General features: G+C 48.8%; 2 protein-coding genes across 9 annotated transcripts in view; one reads left to right on the top strand and one right to left on the bottom strand.

Moving 5' to 3' along the window:
* Window positions 1-343: 343 nt before the first annotated feature.
* On the bottom strand, window positions 344-11164 carry Znf740 (zinc finger protein 740). 6 transcript variants are annotated; one of them, XM_036209081.1, is made up of 8 exons: window positions 10885-11164; window positions 9580-10090; window positions 9360-9436; window positions 6784-6933; window positions 6356-6445; window positions 5812-5935; window positions 5425-5543; window positions 344-3344 (listed from the first exon to the last, which is right to left on the bottom strand). In XM_036209081.1, the coding sequence occupies exons 4-8, from the start codon at window positions 6865-6867 to the stop codon at window positions 3255-3257; spliced, it is 507 nt and encodes a 168-aa protein (XP_036064974.1). In that variant the 5' UTR covers window positions 6868-6933; window positions 9360-9436; window positions 9580-10090; window positions 10885-11164; the 3' UTR covers window positions 344-3254. The 6 variants fall into 6 exon arrangements, with proteins under 6 accessions (XP_036064974.1, XP_036064976.1, XP_036064975.1 ...); XM_036209083.1 differs by having other exon boundaries at window positions 9779-10090; XM_036209082.1 differs by lacking the exon at window positions 9360-9436 and having other exon boundaries at window positions 6784-6965.
* Csad (cysteine sulfinic acid decarboxylase) overlaps window positions 10395-20942 on the top strand; it is a 25674-nt gene continuing 15126 nt past the window's right edge. The window contains exon 1 of one of the 3 annotated variants that reach the window (XM_036209075.1): window positions 10395-10535. The gene's annotated coding sequence lies outside the window, so the exon portion shown is untranslated. Of the gene's footprint in view, window positions 10536-10938; window positions 10992-20625; window positions 20690-20942 lie in introns of those variants that run through there. The other 2 variants (XM_036209074.1, XM_036209076.1) reach the window with 2 other exon arrangements.

Here is a 20942-nt window from a genome sequence, read left to right as displayed (position 1 = left end):
GCCTAGCCCAGGTCTCAGGTCACCGGAGGGCAGGCATGTGTCTGCTCTGTGACCTGGGAATACCTGGGCCAGCAGTCTCAGCTGATGCTGATGGAGTTCCACCTTCTAAGGGACCTTACCTAGATATGAGTCAGAACATATCTTGTCAGGCTGTCGAGAGCCTTTTTCTCAGCAAAAATAGTAAGTTTTTGCCTCTGCTTGTCTTGTACGGAGAAGAGATGTTTCAGCAGAGCAGTTTGTTCTGTTCCAAGTTGTATCGAGGGAAGAAAGGGAGCCTATTAAAACCACTCTGCCCTTTGGTGATAAAGTGTCCCCAACAAATCAAGTCTTCTCAAAGAGGAGCTGGAATGTAGAAAAGCGCCATTCTTTTTATTTAAATATCCTAAATATATCACGAAGGAACATACACTGCACTTTAATGGTAAAAAGATACAAGTTTATAACATCTTATAAAAACTACCATTTAAAAGTGATCTTGTTCATTTGATAGTCCCCTCCCCCATAGCAAAATAAGTATATTTAAAAAAAAAAAAAAAAAGGAGCACGGCAGGAGGGGAATTGAAGATAAAAGCCCAGGGCCGCAGCGGGGCAGAAGGAACCTGGGGAGGGTTGACTGTGGTGCAGCTCCGTTCCTCTAACCCTCTGGGTCAAGCCATGGAGCACAATCAGTAGCTAAGTGATGACAGGTGGCTGTTGGGGATGAATGGGAAGGGCGGGATGTGGGCTGGCACAGGGGCCTACCCAGGGACTGGTACCACTCTCCTACCCAGCCCCACATTCACATTTTGATCTCTGAGCACCTGCCCTCTCTTCCTTTCCCCGTCTACACACACCTGAGACATCTGTCCAGTGCTAACAGGCCACCCCAGTGGAGGTGCAGCGTCAGGCTCAGGAGCCTTTGCAGCTGTCTGTGGTTTCCCTGGGGTGGAGTGTGGTTCCTGGGCCCTTGGGTGTCCTATTACTCTTCACCCCGGAGCCTGTCTGTCCTCAACCACTGCCAGCCTGAGCTTCTCACACCCAGGCCTTGGCAGTGTGGTTCTGGTAGGGCCATCTGTACATACATCCCAAAGTTCTCTCCACTCAGTTAGGAAGCCGAGGTCTGCAGGGCCTGCTCTAACCCAGTACATACATTCACACATGAAGAAGCATGGGTCACTCTTCTACTTCTCCCCACAAATAGATCATCTTCAAGTAGCAAGGAGGGATTCCGCTTCCAGAGCATTTTTGGGAGGGTATCTTTCTCAATGTGTCCTTTCCCAGAGGTGAATGACAGGCAAAGCCCAGCCCAGCAGAGCCCTCTCACACCAAGGTCTGCTTTCTGTGCACAGATGCCGGGACCACACGGTGGCTCCAGCACTGAGGTGCAGGCTCCAGGGCACGTCGGATGTAGGGACAGCATGAAGCTACAACACATGGCAGTGAGCACCTCAGACACCTCACCCAAGGCTCTCAGGTGCTGCCAGAGTCGAGCTGAAGGTCGCAACATCTTCCCTTCTTTTTCCCTGAAGTACTTCAACCCAAGAGGTATGATGTACTGTCCCTCAACACACTGGAAGAGGCCATAGCCAACAGTCTGTTGCTGCCTGGCCCTCATGTGCTAGGCAAGAACTTCTTGGAGGCTGCCATCTCAGATTCCTACCCACAGCTACAGCTGCGTGTGTGCTCAGGTCAGTCTCCATGATTATACCTGAAGTCGGCCCCCCCAGGGTGGAGTAGTGCTCAATGAAATCCAAAACCTCCCTTAAGGATCCTTTCTTTAGCAGGAAGGGAGTTATTTCTCTTTAGAAAATACAGGTTTATAAGCCCTGGCTTAGAAACACTCTAAGCAGTACACTGTTGAATCAATATGAAAACAAACAAAACAAACAAACAAACAAACAAAAAAAAAAACACAAAAATCCTCCTGAATGAACCCCCTTGGCTCCCTTGTTCTCAGCAACCTCTGGGAGGCAGGCGCCCTTCAGGTCTGGGCATGGAACCTGCTCTATGTTTTCTGTCCTCTAAGTTGGTGGCCGGATAAATTTGGCTCAATAATTTTCATCCCTTCCAAGCATACACACACAAGCACCCACAAATCAGACAGAGACACACACACCTCATTACTTTTCCAGGGGCAGACAAGATGGGGGTTTGGAACAGAGTAAGGTCAACACTAAGACAGACTTTAGGGTCCTTCCTCTGCAGTATCCCTCCCTCCTCTACCTTGTTGGTAGGGATGTCTACCAAGGAGGAGGCCAAGATCATGTTCTTTGGGACTGAAGACCAGACTTCCACTCCACTACTTGAATACAGTTGCAGGACTTGGGCAGGAAGGGGCTCTATCACACAAGTCACATCGGGGCCATCACGTTTGCACCTCTAACAGCTGTTGGCCAACTTTGCACTATCCTTGTTCTAAGACGGCACAAGGGGACAGCCCACTTGGATACCCATAACTCCTGCTCAACTGCTGCCTGGTTTTCGGTCAAGGACAGTGAGGTAGCCACAACCATAACCAAGACCAAGTGCCCTGAAAAAAGGGCTGGGCGGGCCACCCCACCCAAGTCTCCTCCAAAGGCACTTGAGCTGGTCCCATCAGGCACTGGTGTTGCATAAGCCACGAGAACACCCATGGGCACAACACTGCTCTTGGTAAGGAGATAAAAAGGTATGCCCACTCTTCTTGTCTGACCCACAGCTGTCCCTCCCAGTTTCCCCTTTGCCCTCACAGTGTATATGTAAGAAGTCTAGGTAAGCTCAGCTGCCAGCCCTGGTCCTCTTTCGTTCAAACAGGAAGTACTGTGTAGGGCTGTGGAACACCCAAGGCCTCTGGTAACAAAAACGGCTGGACCAGTCGTAGTCCTTTCTTTGCTTAAGGACTTTGCGTCTCCAGATCACCTGTGTCCCCGTTCACCTGCTGAAATTGCTCTTGATAAACAAAACAAGCAGAGCAAACTCCCTCCTCAGTACTTTTCCCTCAGCTGCCACTTCCAGTCCAAGGTTGCGGGAACGTTTCAGTCTTGGTCCTGTACCTTTGAGTCCCCACCTATGACCTCAGCTAAGGGTCCTTCCCCTGCCCAGGAATGCTGCAGGAACTTTCCCGAGATCCGCACGGTCTCCGACTATTTACAGAGCTGAGGTTCTGGAGCTGCTGTCCTCCGATGCTCTCCTCTAGGAAGGGGACAGGTTCAGAGGGAGCGGTGGTGGGGCCATCGGAGCAGAGGTTGTGCTCTTCGGTGGACTCTTCCCGTCACTCCCACCACCTAGGCCCGTGTCTATAGAGAAAACTGCCCATCAGATGTCTTGGACTGGCATCCTTGGCACATCCGTTTGTGTCTGAGTAGTCGGTCTGTCCGAGAAAAACACTGTGGAGAGAGAAAGGATTAAGTTCCAAGAGAAATTCAGTCGCCTGTTGGTAGGTTCCTTCCTCACAGAGAAGGCATATGTTATGTTCTTACTCCCTTACCATCCCCACAGCAGGAGCATACAGTGGTTAGGAGCACCCATGTTGACTGGGATGGTGGCACATGCCTTTAATCTCAGAACTCAGGAGGCAGAGAGGCAAGTGGATCTCTATGAGTTTGAGGTTAGCGTGGTCTACATAGTGAGTTATAGGACAGCCAGAGCTACATAGACAGAACCTGTCTCAAAATAACAGAAAGGACCAAATGCTGGTTCTAGGGGCTTGGGATGCAGCTCAGTTGGTAGAGTGCTTGCCTAGTACACATGAGGCCCTAGGTTTGATCCTAGTACCCTATAAACTGAGCATGGTGGTGCACACCTTTGATCCCAGCACCTGGGAGCCAAAGGCAGGAAGATCAGACATTCAAACTCATCCTTGGTTACACAGAAAGTTAGAAAATGCTGGGCGATGGTGGTGCAAGGTTTTAATTCCAGCACTTGGGAGGCAGAGGCAGGTGGATCCCTGTGAGCCTGGACTACAGAGTGAGTTCCAGGACAGACAGGGCTACACAGAGGAACCCTGTCTCGAAAAAACAAAAAGAAACAAAGTTGGAATCCAGTGTGGACTACCTAAGACCCCATCTCAAAAAGGGGGAGGTGGGGATGACGAGATAGCTCAGCAGGTAAAGGCCCCTGTTGCCAAGCTTGAGACCTGAGTCTGATCTCTAGAAACAACATAATAGAAGGCCTCTAACCTCCACACCTGTGCTGTACTATGTATACACAATAAACGTTAACAAGAAGCCAGTGCTGGAGCAGAGGGCCTGGACTCGGATGCTGGTTCTATCATTTAGTCATGTGACAATGGGCAAGCTCCCTGACAGCCCTGAACCTGTCTGTTTACCTGAAGGAACAGGTAAGGAGCACCCAACACAGCGTGACTTCACTCCTCAAATACTGATTGTTTATTTGCCAGAGTGAAGATCAACCCCAGGGGAGGACACACTTGGCAAGACTCACCATTAAGACGCACACCACTAGCTTCTCATCACATAGTTATCTTAAAGTGTGAACACTTTTTGGGCCCAAGGACAGGGTGGAAACATATTTCTTTGAGACAGGCCTTGGTGCTTAACTGAGGCTGGCTTAGAACTTGTGGTCTTCCGGCTCTGCTTCTCCTGAGTGCTGGTATTACAGTGTGTACTAGGCTCCCTCATGGTGTCGCAGTCTAGTGTTCTGGCTTTGTGACAAGAGCTCACACCGTGCAGGCTGAACTCAGACTTTCTCCGGGCAGCAGAGGATGCCTGTCAGATGCTGGGTTAGAGCCACATGCCATCACCACCAGCAGCAGATATCATCCTAGCGTTCTGCAGACTCTTAAGTGTGGACTTCAGTGTAAGACTGAGCAGAGCATCCAGGAAATGTCAGTCTCTATACTTTCTCATCTCCTGTTGGTGTCTGGCTTGGCCCAGACACTTACATTCTCATCAGATCAGACGCTGGACCCCAGGACAGAGATTATGTCGCTTCCTCTACAGTGCAGGTGCTTTGGAGTTGGACTAAATACCAGCTCCACTCTTACCTGCTGCTGGGGAGAGTTAACTTCCCTGAACTTATTTCCCCGTTATGTGAAAGGAAGACAACACAGCCACCTACGGAGATAGTGAGATCAAAACACGCCCAGCACTCCTCAAGTTCTGTCAAGTTTGTTCTCACAGTACCTGGCACAGAATAGGAACTCAAGAAATGAAATTATCAGGCAGATCTCTGCGAGTCTGAGGCTAGCCTGGTCTACATAGTGAGTTCCAGGACAGCCAGAATGACATAGTGAGACCCTGACTCAAGGGAAACAAAGCACCCTGAACCAAACCAAACAGTACTCTGCATGATTAGCCCCACAAGGCCAGAGATGTGCCTCTTTTTGAGGTGTTAACTGTATTATGGAGGCCCCTCTGTCAGCCAGGAAGGGACTGGCTCTACTTCTTGGAGAAGGAAAAACTGATGTGTGCTGCTGTTCCAGGGTGGATGACAGGCAAGCCTTACCTGGTGACATCGTTCACACTGGTAAGGCTTTTCACCACTGTGTACACGCTTGTGGCGTTCAAGATGGTACTTCTGGATGAAACGCATATCACATACATCACACTCAAATGGTTTCTCACCTGGCCAGAGGCAAAAAGAAGTGAGTACCAAGAGACGTTTATGGTAGGGACTACATTCCAGCTGTCCTCCAGACAGCTGAGTGATCATAAACATGTCAAACTGCTGGTCTGAGGGACACCAGACACAGAGCCATGCAATCCCTGTGTCACTCAACTTATCCTCTGCCTCCAGTTCTAATGCTCTCCTGGGAACAAACCCAGCTGGAATACAAGCTACAGGCTACTCTCCCCCACTTGAATGTAAGCTGAATACAGGCAAGAGACTTACCAGTGTGAATAAGGATGTGCCTCTTGAGGTGGTAGCTGCTCCTAAAAGCTCCAAAGCAGTGTTCACAGATGAAATTTTTGGGGATCTTGACTTGGAAAGAGCCATTTTGTTCCACTACCACCACCTGGGGGGACAATCAGGCATGTCACAGAGGCGTCTCTGCCCCTTCCTAGAGACTCCTCCACTCTGGGTCCAGCTCCAGCCGCAGGACAAAGAACCTGTCTGAAGCTGTGAAAGGTGCTGTCTCTGGCCACATCCCTTAGGCCCGGAGCCCCGAAGAGAAGGAGATGGACGGGTGAACCAGCTGTCTTGCACAGCTAACACTCAGTATGAATGAGGTGGGCTTGGCCTGCCCTGCTACAAGAGCACGCGTCATACTCCCCACCTACACCAAGAATGGGCAGCAAAGGTGGGCAGCAGCTGCCAGAGTGGCCTTGGATGAAATCAGGGCACAAACTCACTACGGAAAAATGTGAGCCAGGGATAAGAAAGAGATGACCCATTAACAAACTGTATGAGTTCGGGGGCTGACCCCATTACCTGCCTTTTTAACAGTCTTTTTTGAATGAGAGGCCTCAGTCAAGCTGTCATCGTCTTTGCGGTTCCGGGATTTATCACTGTCTTTTCGGTGGCCCTTTGAAGACAAATCAAATCTAAACTCACAGTCCATCTCAGAACACAAGATGAGAAACCAAATGCCATTTCTTGACAAACAGTTTATAAGGAGAGTAAACCACCTGCTTCCTCTCCACAATCCACTTCCTCTTCGCCTTTCCTGGTCTAGGAGTTTGTAGGTACAAGCACCTTCCTTGACTCTCCAAACACCCACACTCATTCTTTCCCAGCTGGACCCCAGTTCCCACTTCCTAAACAGAAGCCACAAGACAAAGCAGGGAGGGGCCGCAGCTTGGCGCCTCCTGGCAGAGCTTGGGCCCCCGACCCCAATCACCACAAAGGACTCAAGTGCTGTACCTGACTCGAGCACCTCAGCACATCAGGGCTACCTGCCCGCTCGCCATTTTCGGCCTGCTTGCTGGCAATCTGGCTCAGCATCATCTTCTTGCTGGCTGCAGTGGGAACCAAACTCACACCCGCTAGGCCTTCACAAGCCAGAAGACTTGCCTAAGTTGAAAGGAGATGAGGTGTGAGGTCACCTGGCAGGACAGGACAAAAACAGGCTGCTATCCTCAACACAGCGACTGTCTACATCCAGCAACAAACTGCTTTTCTCCAGGAACAACTCCTCACCATCAAGTCTTGCTTCCTTCAAGTCCTTGCTAACGGTCTCACCAAGAACTGCTGCCCCCTCCGCATCCCACAGCAATGAAACACAAACCAAGCTCACAATCAAACAGCATCAACACTGTGGTCACTGTACCAAACAGTGTGTGTGGCCACATATTACCTAAGGCATTTCTGAGCTTTAACTGCAGATGTGAGGTCTTTCTGTCTGACCCACTGAAATTGGAGATTCCTAGCAATGGCTTCCTTCCGAATTCTTTTATTTTTATCACCTTTACCTATTTATTTTGTGTGTGTGCTCATGCCAGCATCATAGTGGAGATCAGAGGACCGGAAGTTCTCTCCCTGCACCATGTGGCTTCTGGGGATTTAATTCAGGTTGTCAGGTTGACAGCGGGCTCTTTCATCTGCTGAACCATCTTGTTGACTCCTCTTCTAGTTAAGATTTTATTTTTACTACTATTTTTTACTTATGTGTGTGTATGCACACATGGATCATATGCCCAAGGAGACCAGAAAGGGGTGTCAGATCCCCTGCAGCTGAAGTTAGTTGTGAGCTGGCTGATGTGGGGGCTGGGACCTGAATTTGGGTCCTGTGGAAAAGTGCTCTTAACCGCTAAGCAGTGTGGTCCCCAGTAGTGCTCAGATTCAAAGCCAATTTCAGAAGCGCAGACCTCGCTGGTGCCAACATTTTCTTTCTTTCCTTTTTTTTTTTTTTTTTTTTTTCTCGAGACAGGGTTTTTCTGTGTAGCTTTGGAGCCTGTCCTGGAACTCACTCTGTAGACCAGGCTGGCCTTGAACTCACGGAGATCCACCTGCATCTCCCTTCTGAGTGCTGGGATTAAAGGCACGCGCCACCACTGTCCAGCACCAACTACATTTTCTATCAGGTTATTTCTCACTTTAGCTTTTAAATTTCCTAAGTGCTGTCAGCTACAGCAAACAGAAAACCTAAATCACCTCGATTCCGGAGCTGAATATACAGTTTCTTTTGACCACTAAGGCCATTTATTTATTTATTTATATGTTTATTTTGGTTTTTCTAGACAGGGGTTTCTCTGTGTAGCCCTGGCCATCCTGAAACTCACTCTGTAGACCAGGCTGTCCTTGAACTCAGAGACCTGCCTACCTCTGCCTCCAAGTGCTGGGATTAAAGGTCTGCACCACCACACCTGCTCCCCCTTTATTTAGGATATTTATATGTGTGCACTACATAAAGTTTAAGAAAGTTAATTAAACAAGGGTGCTTTAAGAAATAATCCCTTTTACTACTACAGCCTCTGATCTGACTTTATTGAACTAGTACTCCAGAATACATACTTTTGCTATTCAAAAAAGTTAGTCCAAAGTTAAAAATCTTAGCTCTGCTGTTTGGGTTGTATAATTTTGGGCAAGTCTCTCTCTCTTTGAAGCCTTGCTTTCTTCAAATGTGAAATGCCTGTCAGAATGCCCACCCTCACAGGATGAAGGAGGATGAGACTACTGATGTAAAATGCTCAGCAGAACAGTAAACACCATGCTGGGGACTAAACTGCACACAGACAAAGAAAGCCGAAATCCAGAGGCTCTGCCCTGCCAGGGAGGAGGAAGCGTGTGTGCTGCAGCACTTGGAAGAAAGCCAATCCCACTACAATCAGGCTGCCGTCCTGGTGAACTGGTACAGGCGGTGTCCTCAAAGAAAGCTCAGAGAAGCACGCAGCTTTCCAGTCAGAAGACTACAGCAGGCCCTCTAGTCCTTCCAATCCATCTGCCACCTTCACAATGACAACTATCTTCTCAAAGACATTTACTCTGCTGTTGAACATTCCTGAGGGAGTTCCCACTCCCTAGAGAGTAACATCTAATTCCTTAGGAAGGCACAAAAAGCCCTTGGGCCACACTCTGCTGACTTCTCCAGAAAACAACCCCCCCATTCCTCCTTATTTACCCTGTCTCCCTAATGATGCCCCATTTAATCCTTTGCTCCCTAACTACCTAACTACCAAACTACAGGTAGTACTCTGGACCTCACCACACTTTCCCACGCCTCTCAGCCTGTGCCCACACAGTCCCTCTGTCTGAATGCCCTTCTGTTTATGTATCTAGCAAAACCCTATGCGGCCTTCAGGCTTCACTTTCCTTTCTCCATGCAGGCAGGAGTACCACTTCGCAGTAACATCCTCTTCTATCACTGCAAACTCCTTTAATCAAGAGACGCAGAGGCTCTACTACCAGCCAGCCATGATGCAAGGCATTGTGAATATAAAAATAAATAACAGACTGTCTTTCCACCCCTCCCCTCCCCCCCAACTAGCCTGGAAGCTTACTGGGGACAAGGACAATCTTATTCATCTTTGTATTCCAAGCACAATGCCTTGCATGTAACAGGAGCTCAATAAAATTCCTGTTGAAAAAAAAAAAACAAATGAAGCATTCACCAGACTATTCACTCCCTTATGCCCAAGCACTCCACGTACCAGAGGTACACTGAGTACAAGGTGCTTTGCCAATGGCCCAGCAGTGCCTGTGATGTGATATATAGCCTACCTCCTTCATTTGACTGGAAGCTCCCTGAAGGCAGGGAGGCCTGTCTCCTTTCCTTCCTCTAGATCTCCCCCTGGTGCTTAATACAGAGCTCGGCTCACTGGGGATGGTCAATACTGTTGGCTAAGGCAGAATTCAAGAGTGACATTGCAAACAGGCTTCCCAGTGAATGATCTTGAAGGAGGACGCTAGAGCTTTTTACCTGAGCCATGCTGATTTTTCACTTAATGAACCCAAAAGTTCAGAAGTTCTTTATCCAGCTTTCCTTAAGACACTGTTGTTTGAAGAACTGTCACCAAATCACAGTAATGGCTCCTTCCTGTCCTTTCTGTTCAGCTGCCATACTGAACAGCCTTTGTCTTCTCAAAGAATTTAGTGTCCTCCAAAGGGGAAACAGGTGTTGCAGAAATCCGAGGTCTCTGACTTCTGCCTATTGCCTGAAGAAATGAGAGTCTATCAGTCTTGGTTTCCCAGTTGAATTCTCTCGGTGAAGCTCTAGGTCTGCTCCAGAAACCTGAAACCAGAAAGGGAGACGAGGCCCTTAAGTGCAACATCCTCAGGCCATACAATAAGTGACGCTCTCTCAACTTATTCTGCTGGGCGCTCTGAAGCTCAAAAGGAGGACATGAGTCAAGAGCTTTCTTTCTAGGTCAGTAGAAGAAATTGGCTTCCTGGGCCAGGAAGCGCAGCCAACAGGAGTAAAAGTAAGTTGGGTCTCCTAGAGAGAACCTGCCAACACAGTAAGCGCTCAGATTTGCCATCTTAGGAACGGAAGAAGGGGGCGGAGGCCCTCTGGGGCTTTTGTGCCGAGTGGGCAGGCCTGCAAAGCTGGCACTCCACAGACGCTGGCAGAACCGTGGTGGAGGGAAGCTCGGGGGCCACCGCCGAGCGCCGGGGTGTCTGGCAGACACCGACTGGCAGTGCCCGCACGTGAGCGTTACTCCGAGTCCGCCCGAAGGGTACGTAAATTCGCCGCGGAGGTGGAGGGCGGGCACGCTCCTCCGCAAGCAGCCGCAGCGCGCGGACCCGGAGCAGAGCCCGGGGCGGCCGGGGCGCGCGCGCCCGGCGTGCTCGCGCCCGCGCCCGCGCCCGCGCCCCCTCCCGGCGAGCCCCCTCACCCCGGCGCGGGGCGGCGCGGCGCGGGGGCGGGGCGGGGGCGGCCCTCCCCTCGCGGCCCCCTCCCTCCGCCGCGCGCCCCTCCTCCGCCCCGCTCCCCTCCCCCTTCGCGCGCGGCGCCCCACGGCCTGCGAGCTGCCCGGGCGCCGCTGTCCGCCCGCTCGACGCTGCCTCCCCGCGGCGCGCGCCTACCTGCCCGGCGCGGCCTCCCGCCGTCTCCTCCGCCGCGCGGCGCCTCCTCCAGGCCCCGAGCACCCGGTGCCAAGCCCGCGGCCGCCGCTGCCCGCGCCGGGACCGAGGCAAGTTTACAAACACCAACCCGGGGCCCGTTTCCCCGGAAGCACTTCTCCCTCCCCCTCGTCTTCTTTGCCAAGCGGCCACATCCACTTCCGGGCTCGGGAGCCTGGACAGGAGGGGGCCGCCAAAAAGGGGTGAGGTTGGGGACGCGCAGAGTGCTGCAGCTGGCGAGTGGGAGGGGTGGCGGTCGGGAGGACCGGAGGAGGGTGGTGCGCACGGGTGCGCCTGCGCCGTGGCGCGGTGGCGCCTTGGCCGCCATCTTGACTGAGGGCAGACGCCCGGCTCGCTCCTGAGTCTGTAAGGCGCTGAGTGTTCTTTGAGAAGGTTCGCTGGGTAGCGCTGCTTGGCTCCTGGGTGTGAACACCTCCATCTCTCTCCTGGTGCTCCTAAGTCCGATCCCCAAATAGAAGCTAGAACAGTTCGTACCCTTTATCTTTTCGTTTCACTTGGTCAGGTTTGTGTGTCCGGAGCTTGCTCTCCGGCGCAGACCTGCAGACTGGGGAGGAGAGTTAAATCATTGCGCAGCCTTGCGGTGGTCCCGCAACTTTGTGCCCCGAGCCAGACTCGTTAGTTTCTCTCCTCCCTATTCTAGGTGATCTAACCTAGGCTTCCTTGCAGGAAAAGGCCTTTTTCCTTTCGGTGGACTAGTCTTCTTGGAGACTTGGACATGCATGTTGCTCCCTGGGCCAGGCTGCATTTGAAAAGGGGGAACTAAAAGATGGAATACTCGAAGTGCACACGTAGCAGAAGGAAACGTGAATTCCACTTAAGTTCTAGTTTCTATTCTAGCTGTTGTCTTGTGAGTTTAGGAGACTGCAAGACTATAGAAGAAAAAAAAAAGTCTATAATGAAAAAAGATAAGGTTTCCTAATCATAGCCCTGCACATTTTAGATCATTAAAGTAATTTCCATGTCCTCTTAGGATCACCCTAAAATTGACATACAACGGAGAGAAATGTCACCAGGAACGTTTTAAAAACAAATTGGGGTCCAGGGGAGATGGACCAGATGTTAAAAGTGCTTTCTGGGGGGTTGGGGATTTAGCTCAGTGGTAGAGCACTGGCCTAGCAAGCGCAATGCCCTGGGTTCGATCCTCAGCCTAAAAAAAAAAAGTGCTTTCTGGGAAGCCAGGCCCTGGTGGCTTTAATCCCAGCACTTGGGAGGCAGAGGCAGGTGGATCTTTGAGTTTGAGGCCAGCCTAGTCTACAAAACCAGTTCCAGGACAGCCAGAACTGTTACACAGAGAAACCCTGTCTCAAAAAACCAAAATAGAAACATCAACAACAAAAAAGAGTGCTTGCTGGAAATCTTGAATCCTGTCAGCCAGGTAACAAACTGGTCATGGGAATAAGCCTGTAAACCAGTTCTGAGGAGGGTGGAGACTGGAGGACTCTGGGGCTTGCTGGTTTCCAGCCTAATAGGGAATTGGAGCCCCAGGGCACTGGAGAGACCCTGCCTCTGAAGGACTAGGCCGGACACACAATATCTTCTTCTGACCTCCAAGTGTGCACAGGCACTTGAGCACACGCACATGCATACACACATACACACACACACACACACACACACACACACACACCAAGTTTTTTAAAATTAGTTTAAGCAAGGAAGTGTGACAAACACCTTTTAAGTCCAGCATCTGGAAGGCAGAGCAGGCAGATCTCTGTGAGTTCAAGGCCAGCCTGGTCTACAGCGCAAGATCCAGGACAGGCACCAAAACTACACAGATAAACCCTATGTCGAAAAACAAAACAAAAACAAACAAACAAAAAAAAGGCTTATCCATTGCCAGTCTACAGGATACAAAATTATTAAAAAAAAAAAAAAAGGTTAATTTTTCTTCTAGTCATGCTCTTGAGGATAGTCATTCTTATCAGTTTTATTATTATATATTTAAAATTTTTATTTTTGTGTGTGTATGAGTGTTTTGCCTGCATGTATGTCTGTGCACCACTTGAGTGCCTGGTGTCCTTAGAGGCCAGAAGAGGGAGTAGAATACCTAGAAACTGTCATCAGAGACACCTGTGAACCACCTGGAGTTACAGACAGTTGTGATCCACCATGTATGTGGATGTTGTGACTTGAACTGGGTCCTCTGGAAGAGCAGCCAGTCCTCTAAACTGCTGAGCCATCTCTCCAGCCCCTACTATTATATTCTTGGTGCTGGGGATAGATGGAATCCATGGCCTGGCACATTTAGACAGTTAGCTACTGAGTTCTCTACCACTCTTCACCACTCCCCAAGTCTTACCAGTTTGGTGACCTCTGTACCTTGACACTTCTTCTGAATTCACACAAATATTTTTCACCCAGTACGTGGTTGGTTTGTTTTTTTCATCACCTATAATGTGCCGGAAAGTATATTTTACTCTCTCTTTTTGGGATAGGACCTTAGGCTGTAGCTCAAACTGGCTTCAAAGTTCTTCCTGCCACAGCCTTGAGTGTTGGGTTACAAACCCAGCAGACAGTGCATGTTTGATATTTGAGTGCAAGTTCATATTTTAAGAATTGTTTCGGGGCTGGGGGTTTAGCTCAGTAGTAGAGTGCTTGCTTAGCAGGTGCAAGGCCCTGGGTTCGGTCCTCAGCTCCGGCAAAAAGAAAAAAAAAAGTTTCACAACGAAAGCTGTGTGAGATGACACACAGCAGTTATCCCAGCTGCCTGAGATTGAAGCAAGAGCACCCCTTGAACCCAGAAGTTCAGAAGCCTGAACAGTGGCACAGTGAGACTATCTCAAGACAAAAAACACAAACAAAATGAAACTAAACAAAATCACCCAAGGCAAACCACCACAGACAGCAGGGGTTCCTAGTAAGGGGCCAAGGTCCACGTACTTGGGAGGTAGGTGGAAGCAGGTGAAAGGCCCAGTATCGACTCAGGACCACCATGACCAAGTTCTCAGCACAAAAGAGATTTGCTTGCCTCAGAGGGACCAAGGGCAGGGAATAAGAGACAAAGACAGGAGGTAGAGTGTGGGAGAGAAGGGGAAGGGAACAGGGGAGAGGGGGGAGGGGCATCTGTCCTGGAGTAGGACAAAGGATTGCCTCTGGATAGAGAGGAGACAGACCCATAGGCAAATGGCGGTTTATAAAGGGAAAAGGGAAAACCCTGGGTTGGGATGAGGTGTTTAATTTTAATTTAGCATGTTAATTGGGTGAGTCTTGATTGTTGGACTTCAATACTTTGATAGCTGGACCTTGGTAGTAGCCTCAGTGGACAAATAAGGGAGTAGACCATGGTGTGTAGCAGGAATCTTAAAAGTTCTTATTAATAAAATCAAACCTGAGGCCACTTATTGGGGTGAATGCCGGAAGATCAGAGAAGCAGAACAAGCCACAGCTACCTCACCTCGCCAGTTCCTCAGGTTTCTGTGTCTTCATCCAAATGGGTCTCAGCTGAACTATGCTGCTCAAAAGCCTAAAAGCTTAACCAACCAAATACTTAACCAGCTCTAGTTCCTGGTCCTCATGCCTTATATACCTTTCTGCTTTCTACCATCACTCCCTGGGATTAAAGTCATGAGTCATCATGCTTGGCTGTATCCTTGAACAGATGGATTTCTGCCTCTGGAATGCTAGGATTAAAGGCATGTGCTACCATTGTCTAACCTTTATGTTTAATATTGTGGCTGTTCTGTCTCTGATCCCAGATAAGTTTATTAGAGTGCACAATATTTCGGGGAACAGAATACCACCACAATGGTGGCTAGCTTTAGGAATGTAATCTAACAGTTTTTAGCAAGGCAGAGGGAATGAGGGAGAAGGGCAAGGCCTGCCAGAGCCATGTTTGCCATGCTTGAGCTGGCTGGAGTCCCTTCAGCAGGAGAATCAGAACCTCAAGGTCATCCTTGGGCTATATGGTATCCTGTCTTGAGGAAGAAACAAACAACAACAAAAAAAGACAAAAGCCAGGCGGTGGTGGCGCATGCCTTTAATCCCAGCACTCCGGAGGCAGAGGCAGGTGGATCTCTGTGAGTTTGAGGCTAGCCTGGACTACCAAGTGAGTTCCAGGAAAGGCGCAAAGCTATACAGAGAAACCCTGTCTCGAAAAACAAAAAAACAAAAGACAGAGTTGGGGATTTAGCTCAGTGGTAGAGCGCTTGCCTAGCAAGCACAAGGCCCTGGGTTCGATCCTCAGCTCCAAAAAAAAAACAAAAAAAAAAACAAAAGACAAAGTCCATGATGCCTTGCTAGCGGACAACTTTTTTGTTTTGTTTTTCGAGACAGGGTTTCTTTGTGTGGCCCTGGCTGCCCTGAAACTTGCTCTGTAGACCAGGCTGGCCTTGAACTCGTAGAGATCCACCTGCCCTTGCCTCCCAAGTTCTGTCTAGGATTAAAGGCGTGTGCCACCACCGCCCATCCAGAGGTCAGCCTTTGAGAGTCAGTTCTCCGCTTCTACCATTTGGGTCCAGGGATGGAAAAACTCAGTTCACCAGGCTTGAGAGCAAAGACCCTTACCTGCTGTACCATCTCGAAGGCCCCGGTAGCTAACTGTCCAGATCCCTTTGCTCTTAGGCAAGACTCCTCTGGGATAGTGTGCCTCAGACATCAGACTTGCAGGCCCACCCCATCACTTTTGTTTTGTTGTTCTGAGACAGGATTTCTCTGGGTAACAGCTTCACTCCATCACTTAAGCAAACAGTGCTGTGATGGTTCCTGATGAGCGTGTCCTTGCCGCCATTTCCAGAAGGACGGCGTCTGTGCTTTCACCTGGACTGGCCACTTGTCCAGACTGTTCAGTCCCGCCTTTCTGGAGTGAGTGCCCACTCCATTACATGATTTTGCTTTCAGTCTGCATGATGGGTTCCTTTGCTGGCTGCTAGCTGGAACCCACAGGATAAACATAGTCCCTGGGGCAGTGCCAGCCAAGCGGCAGAAGCAGACAGACAGTCAATGTTTGCTGAACAAGCTGAACCCATTCTCTAGAGAGGCAGCATAGGTTGCATAATAGAAACAAGCTGCCTGTCTCCCTTTGCCATCCTTTAGACCTTTGATGGTAGGGAGTAAAGAAGTTGGGAAATAAAATGATGTACAAGGGACATTCCTTGAGCCTGGCAGTGAATATAATTTGGAATTTTTTGGTTTTGTTTTGTGGGGCTGGGGATTGAACTGAGGGCCTTGCCTATCACAAAACTACTTCCTCAGCCCCTCCTTAACCACTTTTATTATTATCGTCATCATTATTTTTATTTATTTATTTTTTGGTGACATTGTCTCACTATGCAGCCCACTCTGGCCTTGAACTCACAGAGATCTGTAAAGGTGTGTACTACCCCACTTATCCCCTTCTCAATCTTTTCTAGGTTTTTTTGTTTTGTTTTGTTTTAATTTTTTAATGGTTTTTTGAATCAGGGTTTCTCTGTGTAGCTTTGGAGCCTATCCTGGAACATGCTTGGCAGACCAGGCTGGCCTTGAACTCACAGAGATCTGCCTGGCTCTGCCTCCTCAGTGCTGGGATTAAAGGTGTACGCCACCACACCTGGCCCAATCTTTTCTAGTTTTAAAGTAACTTTTATTTTAATGGTATAAGTAAGGTGAGATTATTATAATTATAAATATATATATATATTTAATTCAGGGGCACTGTTGTGGTGGTTCCCTTTGTCAACCTGACATAACCTAGAATACCTGAATCTCCTCTGAGGAATTGTGTAAATAATATTGGTCTGTGGACCTGTCTGTGAGGTATTACCTTGATTGTCAATTGATAACAGGAATGGTGGGTAGTACCATTCCATGGTTTGGGGACCCTGGACTTTGTAAGGGATAGATGAGGACTCTGAGTACTGAGTGGGCAGGTTGAAGGGTGCTTTCATTTCTGTCTGCTCTCTTTAAAAACAACAACTTAATTTTATGTGTGTTTGTTTCACCTGCATGTGTATATGTGCAACACATGCATGCAGTGCCTGAGGAGGCCAGAGAGGGTACTGGATCTCCTGCAACTGTAATTGCTGTCAACGTGGGTGCTAGGAATTGAACTCTAGTCCCTGTGTTCTATCCCCAGCACTGCAAAAATGAAGCAAAACAAAGCTGAACACAGGAATATGCCCCTAAAGTCCCAGTGCTCATAAGGCTGAGACAGGAGGATTGCTTCAACTCACGTGTGCTGGGCCAGACAGGGCCACGCAGCAGAACCCTGTTTTCGTTATTTTGTCTTTTTTTTTCCCCCAGAGCTGAGGACCGAACCCAGGGCCTTGCGCTTGCTAGGCAAGCGCTCTACCACTGAGCTAAATCCCCAACCCCAAGAACCCTGTTTTCTAAAACAGACAGACAAACAGAAGGCCATCTGTAGTTGTGCAAGCATGGGGCAGTGGGCTCTCACATGTGTCAATGCTTCATGAAAGCTGACTGATGTGGGGCTGGAGAGATGGCTCAGCGGTTAAGAGCACTGGCTGCTCTTCCAGAGGACCTGGGTTCAATTCCTAGCACCCACATGACAGCTCATACCTGTCTGCAACTCCAATTCCAGGAGATCTGACACCTTCACACCAATGCACATAAAATAAATTAAAAAAAAAAACAAACCAACAACTTAAAAACCTGATCTACTTATATGAAACTGTACTGAGCTGTCTGTTCATTTTATTTATTTACTTATTTATTTATTTATTTATTTATTTATTTATTTAGAGTGTGTGTGTGTGTGTGTGTGTGTGTGTGTGTGTGTGTGTGTGTTGTGCTGGGAGTCAAATCAGCGTCACAGTAGTAAACCACTGCAGTACTGAGCTACACACCTGGATTTCAAAAGGTTTTATTCCTCAATTTCAGAAGTTGTATATCATTCTGTCTTGCTGAAGCTAAGGGCCTGGACATTTATTAAGACATTTTTAAAAATGTAATTCCTAATTACGTTTATTTGCTCAGTGAGTATGCCTGTGTGCATGCATACATACTTTTTGTGGCACACAGGTGGAGGTCAGAGAACAACTTCTGCAAATCGATCTTTCCTTCCGCTGTTTGGATTCCTGGGATCAAATGCAGATCATCAGGCTTGGTGACAAGCACCTTTAGCCATCTCACTGGTCCCAATAGCATTTTAAAAAATTGTGTTTACTTATTTAGTGTGTGTGTGTGTGTGTGTGTGTGTGTGTGTGTGTGTGTGTATGCATGTATGCATGTACATGCATGTGTGTAGAGGTCGAAGAACAACTTCTCTACAAGAGTAAGTTCTCTACACCTATCATGTGGGGTCCATTGATCAAATTCAGGTGGTCAGGCTTGTTGGCAAGCACCTTTAACTTATTGAGCCATCTTGCTGGGCCACATTTTTGTACATCGGTACAAGTTTTATGAATGTTGGCCTTATCAAACATGCAGCTGGTTAAGGTTAAAAAAAAAAAAAGACACGGTGACAAGTCTCTGCAAAGGTGGACAGACTGATGTCCTCATAGGTTATTGGTGGGAACTGTAAAAGGCAGCTATTTTGGAAAACAATTTGGCAATTCCTCAAAAGGTTAAACATAGAGTTAGCATGTGACTCAGCATGTGAGTCTGAGGACATAGACCAGGTATGTCCTCAGGGGAATTGAAAACACATGCCCACTCAAAAACTTGTACACAAACATTCATAGCAGCATTATTCACCATGACAAATGGCAAAACTGACCGCAATCTTTAGGGACTTACAAATGGCCACGTGAAGTACACAGTACACCTTCAGAGCATATGAGCCAGTCACGAGAAGGAGTGAAATACTGCCTCATGCCACAGTCTTTAAATCAGTGTGCCAAGTAAAAGAAGCCAGTTACAGAAAAGCTATATATTGTATGCTGCTTTTTAAGAGACATGCACAGGCCAGGTGATGGTGGCATACGCCCCTTCGGAAGGCAGAACCAGGTGGATCTCTGTGAGTTGGAGGCCAGCCTGGTCTACAGAGCAAGATCCAGGACAGGCACCAAAACTGCACAGAGAAACCCTGTCTTGGGGGGGGAAAGGGGGTGATTGTGTGCTCAGCATGGCAAATCTGTAGAGCCGGCAGGTGGATTTGTGGTTGCCAGAGGTTTGGGTGGGAGGAACCAGTGACTGCCAATGAGTTTATCCCTGGGATGAGGAAAAGGTTCTAGAGTTAGGTAGTGGTGATGCTTGCTCAAGTCTGTGGCTATACTAAAACCCCTGGATAAAGGGATGTGCTCTGTGGTATGTAAAATGTATCTCCATAAAGCTGTTATATTAAAGAACAGTGAGGAAGTTCTGTGTATACTAATATGAGATCACCCATATCTTGTTTGTTTTTGTAGTGCTGGGGATGGAGCCCAGGGTCTTACATGTGGTAGACAAGCTCTGATCTCAACCCTAACCCCGTTTGCCTGTTTAATTAGTCTTGTGACCTTGGTACTTCGTGTTAGCCACTGTTGGAGTGGGGGAGCTGGCAGAGTGGTATTGAAGAATTGACCCCTCATCTTATGTCCTGGCTAGTGTCCCTACTTCCCCAGACCCAGTGCCCTCAGCGTGAGGCCCAGTGAATGCCGACAGTGGATTATGGCTGAGCAGTCGTACTCAGGCAAGTGGCTGTGTTCACACCCACTCGCGCTCTCCTGGGGTCCCTCAGACCTCTGTGTTGGCGCTCCCCCTCAACCATCCTCTGAGCACTACAAAGATTCAGCTGCCTGGCGTCTCCCTGGAGCTCTAGCTGGGCTCTAGCTGGGCCTTCCCCGAGGGCAGATCTCTGGCCCAGGAAGGCTCCGCTTGGCTGGACACTTGCAGGAAGCCTCTTCTTCATTTTCGTTCTGGTTTCTCCCTCTTGCCTTCACATTTGTCCTGGGTTATAACTTTACAGTCACCCAAGTACAGAATTCCACGGTCATCACTGGTTCGTCCATTTCCTTCAGCAGAGACTTTGTCAGAAGCAGTGTAACCCAGAGAATGACCAAACCTGGTGTAGCCTGCCCCTGGCCTTGCATCCTGCTGCCAAAAACTGGCCTCTTGAGCATCAGTTTTATATTCATTCATTCATTCATTCATTCATTCATTCTCTCTTCTCTCTTTCTCTCTCTCTCTCTCTCTCTTTTTTTTTTTTTTGAGAAAAGTTTGTGTAACAGCTCTGGCTGTCCTGGTACTCCATTTGTAGACCATGCTGGCACCTCTGCCTCCAAGGTGTAGGCCACCATCGCCCACCACCCAGCGTGCATACTTGCTCTCCTCTCTCTCTTTTCTTTCTTTCTTTTTTTTTTGGGTGCTGAGGATCGAACCCAGGGCCTTGCACTTGCTAGGCAAGCACTCTACCACTGAGCTAAATCCCCAACCCCTCTCTTTTTGTTTGCTTCCTTCCTTTCTTCCTTTTTTTTAAGACAGGGCTTTCTATGTAGTTTTGGCTAGCCTCAAACTCATAGTGATCTTCCTGCCTCAACTTCCTAAGCACTAGGATTGTAGTAGTGGGCCTACACACATCAGCTGAAAGCATCAATTTTCATATATCCTAGAACTAGCTCTGTAGACCAGGCTGGCCTTGAACTCACAGAGATCCATCTGCCCCTGCCTCCAGAGTGCTGGGATTAAAGGTGTGCACCACCACCACCGAGCTTGTCTTTCCCATTCTAACGTTTTGTTTTTGTCTTTGTGTGTGGTGCTGACTGGAACTTGCTGTGATCCTCCTGCCTCTGCTTCCAGTTGTGGGTGCAGACTTGAACCAGCACAGCTAGCTGTCAGCATCAGTTTCATTATAAGACTTGCTGCAGAGTCCTGTCGTGGCTTCATCTTCTGCAGGGTGAGATTAGATTCCTGGGTCTGGTTGATGCTTAAGGCTCGCCGTAACCCACTCACCATTGCTCCTGCGTCCCAGCTGGCCAGTCCCTGCCTGAGTCAACCAGCCTTGCTCATCCCCATGTTAGCTCACGATCTTCCTTCTGTTCCAGTACTTCTCACCTCCTGTTTACCTGCTCTGTTTCTCCTGCCCAGACTCAAGTCTCAGCCTCACTTCCATCCCAGATCTCCCCGGACTTCAGCCTCCTGGGACTTCT

Source organism: Onychomys torridus, chromosome 16 (assembly GCF_903995425.1).
Source record: "Onychomys torridus chromosome 16, mOncTor1.1, whole genome shotgun sequence".
NCBI lineage: Eukaryota > Metazoa > Chordata > Mammalia > Rodentia > Cricetidae > Onychomys > Onychomys torridus.
Note: the sequence above shows the minus strand (reverse complement) of the source record. Positions and strands in the feature narration are given on the sequence as shown.

What these genes read in the sequence shown, in the direction of transcription:
- Znf740 (XM_036209079.1), bottom strand. An exon ending in CAAAAAAGACTGTTAAAAAG is followed by an intron (nt 5,936 to 6,355) that starts GCAGGTAATGGG and finishes TTGTCCCCCCAG; the next exon opens with GTGGTGGTAGTGGAACAAAA. An exon ending in AGTGTGAACGATGTCACCAG is followed by an intron (nt 3,345 to 5,424) that starts GTAAGGCTTGCC and finishes CTCTCTCCACAG; the next exon opens with TGTTTTTCTCGGACAGACCG.